At 37.0% G+C, this 6,000-nt stretch overlaps 1 protein-coding gene across 4 annotated transcripts in view; it reads right to left on the bottom strand.

The window, feature by feature from the left end:
* Positions 1 to 400: 400 nt before the first annotated feature.
* NXPH1 (neurexophilin 1) overlaps positions 401 to 6,000 on the bottom strand; it is a 134,587-nt gene continuing 128,987 nt past the window's right edge. For 3 of the 4 annotated variants that reach the window (XM_015853662.2, XM_015853661.2, XM_032443160.1), the window contains exon 3: positions 401 to 2,466. In XM_015853662.2, the coding sequence (XP_015709148.1) occupies positions 1,705 to 2,466 (762 nt within the window). In that variant the 3' untranslated portion in view covers positions 401 to 1,704. The remainder of the gene's footprint in view (positions 2,467 to 6,000) is intronic. The other variant, XM_015853663.2, reaches the window with a different exon arrangement.

Raw genomic sequence — 6,000 nt, 5'->3', positions numbered from 1 at the left:
ACACAAAAATATATAAAACTATGAGTTTTTCATTCATATGAAGAAAATTCCCCAACCCATATACAGGGATTTCTTCATTCCATAAAGAGAAATCAGTGCCTCAGACGAGGCTAGAATTAAGGCAATAGCTGGCCTGCAAACACAGAGTGGCATCATGTTTACCCACTTCTAAACACTGATGATAATTTCAAACAAATCCTAACTGTTGTAATTCATCTGAGTGGGGTCTTCCACTGAAGTTATCAGCACCCTTCTCAGTAATGACATCTCCTTGCTAAGAATAGGGCCTGAGAAGTTTTTATATATTCTCCATATGTGCCTACATGTATTTACACATACTCTTATGCACACACATGTACTTATGCACACACAAACATGCCCACACACAAATTTATAAATATATATATGTATATATATATGTACATATGCAAAGAGGCAAGATTGATAACCATGTCAGATTTGGAACGTTACCCACTTTTCCGAACCATTTAAACTACCATCTACACAGTACATATTGAAACTCAACTTTAAGATTTCTTTTATTTTTATGTACAGCTCATATTTTTTTGTCTGGAAATAAAATATCTAAGTACAGACAGACTGCAATGTTGTATATGTATAGCTTTCAACAATACTTAAGCTGAATAAATGCTTTGTACATAGTTCTGTCTTTTAATGAGTTTACAGCTACATTGATAAAATGGATTCTTCAATTCCTCAATTGCTTTTAACCAATAACAAGCAGAGAGACAATTACAAGTTAATATTAATAAGCAGCTCAAATAACACTGGTTAAATTATGTACAATACAAACCATTCATACAAATCAAGACTAGGATATTGAATTTGTTACAATATTTTGTAATAAAGATAAGACAGCCACTTATAACTTACATGTCCTCCATGAGGCATTTTCCTTCCTAAAGATCATTTGGAGGGTTTTAAAATAGCTTTGCTCGACTAAACTCAACCAGGTTTAAAGAATCAGAGCTTAAAGAGTCAGAGAAACATAAAACCAGAATGTCTGCCCACATGTAAATTCCAAATGTTTGCCCATCTTTACTGGTAACAGGCTCGTTCCATGGAAAAAGAGCCACCTAACACCACCTTGAATGTGCCTACTATATGCTGGAAAAAAAGTCACTTTGCTTTGCTGTGTTCATATAGCAAGGGATACAGAACTTTACACACACATTTTTCCCATTTTAACAAGTATTTACTCCTACAGTATTATTTACCGGTACAGCTACTCCAAGCAGTAGAATGCATGAGTGGGGATTATTGGTATATACTCAAAGGATTTTCAAAGAGATTTCCACAACAGTCTGTGTTAGAAACTGTTCTCTGTCTAGCTAATCCATTTTGCTTGATGATAGTTTATCCCAAAACCTTAGTTATCAGACAATGAAAATCTCTCTTAACAGGAATCTCAATAGATATGAGCTGAGAAGAGTGTGTGTCTCTATGTGTGTGTATGGTTTTATTTCAAATCCATAGTGATTTACAACTAGATTGAAACATGGTGCTGACTGGGCAAAAATTACGTTACATTGTTTTCCACTAACATATTTGCAGCCATATGACATCAGCAGAAGCAGGTAGACACATTCCAGGCAATAGATGTGGCTTTCTTCCTCGAGGTTACAGCCCTGTCACACGAATTCTTTTATTCCCCAGGCTTCAGTCTCAGACACGTGTTCATTCTCACCCTGAGGGGAAGTAGGGTGTGTCACTGTGGTAGTTGTAATCAGGACACACCTTCTGTACTAGTTTATAATCTGTACTATAAAAGGAAATGTAAATACAGATTACTTTAAAGGGCTTGGAGCAGAGCCATGACACATGGCTCTGGGTCTGCTCCTGATAACAGGTTTTTGAAGGGTCATAGTTGCAGAGTGTGTTCTTGGTGGCCTTGTCAACCTTTTCATACTCGATTCGACAGTTAAAGGACTTGGAATCTTTGGCATCAATCACTGTCTGTTGTGCCAAGTCAAATTCCACTATTTTTGTAGGGGGCACTAGGCTCACAGATACATTCCCTTGACCAGTGGAGTTATGCCTGAAGTAAACGCTAAACGTCCCATTGCCATGGTCAACGATTTTCCCTGTTATTAACAGATTTAGCTTCACAGTCTTGATGTTGGAATGAAAATCACCCCAGCCAAACATTTTCTTAAATTTCCCAGTCTTGACAATGGGCCGTCTCTTTGCCCTGGGCCGGGGCTCTTGTAGGTCTGTGGAGTTCCTCAGCCAGTCCCAGAGATCTTGCTCAGTATAAGTTTCTGGGGCATCATATCGCAGGTCCAAATCTGTATCATTTTCCTTTCCACGAAAAGTCTGTGATAGCAGTCGGCTGATGGACAAGTCTTTGCTACTTTCTGTCCATATATGCTTTAGTGTGGATTTGGAGCTTCCTGATTTTAGAAGTTCTGATTTACCTCCATTTGTTAAATTTGCACAGGTAACCTGGAAAAGAATGAAGAGAAGAAAGAAAGGATACATTAAGACATATAATACAAAAACCACCATTTCCACCTGGGCAAATGAGCAGATTTCAAAATCATAAGAAAGATTTTTTTGGGGAGAAATAACTACATTCTCCATATTCAAGTAGAACAAAACATAAATGTCTACTTTCCTCTTCTTTCCAAGCAGTTGTTATTTAATTCTCTTATGTCAATCTTTTGCCTTCAGAATTAATTCTGACCATTCATTTAATTATTCAGCATACAAGTGACTTCTTTCATGATGCCTGTAATTGATGAGAAAGGAATCAAGTGTACAAAAACTAAAGTACACAGCTGCGTCATCCTGCTTTCACTGACCATTTCTCCTCTCAGAGTGAAGAACTTTAGTTTTAATGTTCTCTCCTTGCAGTAGCTGTGTTTTCCCCCATCTGAGGCACACTCATTTATCCTTACTGCCCCTTGAGTTCACTGTTAGGCTGTTGTCTTGATGGTGTCAGTCTGACTATGCTCAAAGTCCAGGTCACTAGAAATCTGATGACAGCAACCTAATATCCCTACTCTTTTTGTAAAGATACATTGGTCTGCGGTCTTGACTAAGACCTTCAGTAACAAGTACAGAATAAACAATAGAATAATGTAAGTTTTAATGAGTTTCTTCAACAGCAATAAACCTACTGTGAGTTATACCCCAATTAATGCAAGAGGAATCACTCCCTTTCTAGAACAGCTACTGATTTGCCTTGTATGTATGAAGTTTGATATGTATTTCTCCCTTCCACCTCCTGTTTATTCAGACATTTCTCCATGAACCAGTGGTTGGGGCAAGACAAAGAGTCATTTGGTCAATTTCAAGAAAAATTAGGGGCAATTATTGGAAAGCAATAATTTTTAAATATCATACACAGCACATTTAAATTAAAAAAAAAAAAAAAAGAGAGAGAGAGAGAGAGAGAAAACTGTGGATCGTGTTGCTAAATTTCAGAGAGAGGTTTTCACAGTGTCAGAGCCATTTTTTCTTATTTATTTATTTTCTCTTTGCCTTAATTGTGTGGAAAACTGAGAACAGATGCAGCATCACAGCTGCGTAATTCACAGCAGTGATGGAGAGCAGGGAGGGCTGGAATTATCAGGGGACAGGAAAAGGACAGGAGGCATCCACACTTGGCCCTTAGACTCATTTCTTTAAAAACTTACACCAGGTGCACTACCACATTTTTTTAGCATTTGAACTGACATGAAGAAGACATTGAGTGTCTTATTTCCCTTTTCATGACTACATAACACATTCTCAAAATGCCTGGTTTATACCTCTGTGTTTTGGCACTGCATTACATTGTGCTTCTGTATTGTCAGCTTCATCTTTCTCTTCACTTAAATCAAATTGAGTATATTCACAACTAAAGAAACATATCGAAAATTGGGAAGTATTTATACCATGATCCCTCTCTACTAGTATAACTGAAGGTATATGTCAGGGACAATATCTCTCACAGTTTGACCTTTTCATTTCCTAAGAATCATGGAATTGAACATGCTTTCATTAGCTTAATTACTCTTTCAAGGTCAGTTGAAGGAAATAATCATACATAAAATCAGACTAAGTAGTCTTAGTATCCTTAGATAGAAGGTATGTTCACAGACTTTACAGTAAACAAATGGGTAAACTGTTCTGTCACATCCCACACTACATCTTCCTAGTGCAGTTCCAGTGAGAGGAGTCAGTAGCAGCAATAGCTAAAATATGGGTTTTATTTAAGACCTTGCCAAAGGGATGACTTTTTCCTCTTTTGAACTGAAAGAAGGATAAACACAGCCTAGCATTTTGATAGCCACTTTCTAGCTGCATCTTAGCATCATCACAGCGAGCCAGGAGAGAAGCTGTAATGAAATGCACTGATGGTGCACTGGTTAATGAAGCAGCAGTGAACATGTCACAGGGAGAGAGAATGAGACTCAGAATATAATTTTGCAGTGGCATATGGAGAAGGCGAGCAAAATAAGGGGAGATATGTGGCTAAAAGGAAAAATGTGCCTGTCCAGCATGAATCTGTCAACCTATTATGAATCTAAACAATTAGCTAAGAGAGCTAGTCTACCTACAATCTGTAGGTGGGACACAGATTATCACCACTATATTTTTTCTTTCCTCGGAGCTTGCTTTTGTTTTGTTTTCCTTTCTGCCTTCAATGACTGAAAATTCATAGGATTATGTTGCAAGTTCCATGAAACAAGATGTAAAGGAATAAAAACCATTTAAAAATAACATCTGATTTTTTTTTTCCAACTAAAACTGAACAGAAAAGAAGGGAAGTATTTTTTATAATTGCTGACTGATCCAACGCAAGTACATTTTTGAAAGACAGTATATCTCATGGAAATGGATAATTCAGATCCCATGTATGCTCAACAGCTTCATATTTGTCTTAATAAATACAATTGATTGTTACTGTCATTGATCTAGTAGCATTTGAAAAGCTTCTGGTCATGCAGTTAGCTGTGAGACCTCTGCAATTTTCATTGTGGGTAACTGACTACATTCATGACTATGCCTGAACCTGCCCTCCCTAGTCAAGTGCTTGTGTGAGTACTAGTGAAACAGCCCCCAGCTGTCAATAAAAAGTGCTCTAGAATTCATAGTTCTTCACTAATATTTTCCAGACAAGTGCTCTTTCATATACTGTTAGTGCACTATATACTATGGAAAGTAGCTAAATGTATCCTCAGAGACTTGCACACCCAATAATACAGAGCACTGCTGTGTAATAGAATTTCTGCAAGTGCAGCAGTTATTTTCACATGAACTAATCCACAATTTCCTTCTGCCTCTCTTCTCTTCAATCATAAGCCTGAAATAATACAGGAAATATCATAAAATGTATGTGATTTTGCACTTAGCATTGTGAAAACCAGCTTACTGAAATGCAGACTCATTTTAGCAAAACCTAAAAAAAGAGCCAATTTTAAATGACTAATTGACAGTTAAACCAGAGAGCAGTCAAAATTTCATCCTGTTTTTTTTCCTTCTTCTTTGACTTTATGTGTGTATAATCCAGAAACATGCATACAGCCCCTTACCAATTAATTCAACATAAAATCCATAACCACAGCCAATAGAAGACTGAAAAATGTATTGTTCTTCATTATTTATCTTTTCTTTTTTTTCAGAAATGGTTTCCAGCAGGAATTCACTGGGACTGTTCAAGCGTACATAGGATTGGGGTGAGAATGAGCATTTTTCTCTATAGTTACATTATAAAAATTTATAGAAATGACAGAATCAGATTTATGTCTGCTTCACTCTACAAAAATAAGATGCATTTCAGCTTCTGTTGGCTGAAGTGATCAGGGTCCAGGCTCGTTTTTTACTGTATGTATATATACAGAGCTTCCTATGTTAGCCAGTCTTCGCTGGTGGCTTTAAGCTTTATTCTAACAGAGGAAACACAGTATAGTTAGTGTACAAGAAACATTGAAAAGTTTTGCCAAGTACAGTACAATACATCAATGTTCCAAAAGGGCTGAGGAGATGAAT

The sequence above is a fragment of the Coturnix japonica genome, chromosome 2 (genome assembly GCF_001577835.2).
Source record: "Coturnix japonica isolate 7356 chromosome 2, Coturnix japonica 2.1, whole genome shotgun sequence".
Classification (NCBI taxonomy): domain Eukaryota; kingdom Metazoa; phylum Chordata; class Aves; order Galliformes; family Phasianidae; genus Coturnix; species Coturnix japonica.
This window is presented reverse-complemented; position numbering and strand designations above follow the sequence as displayed.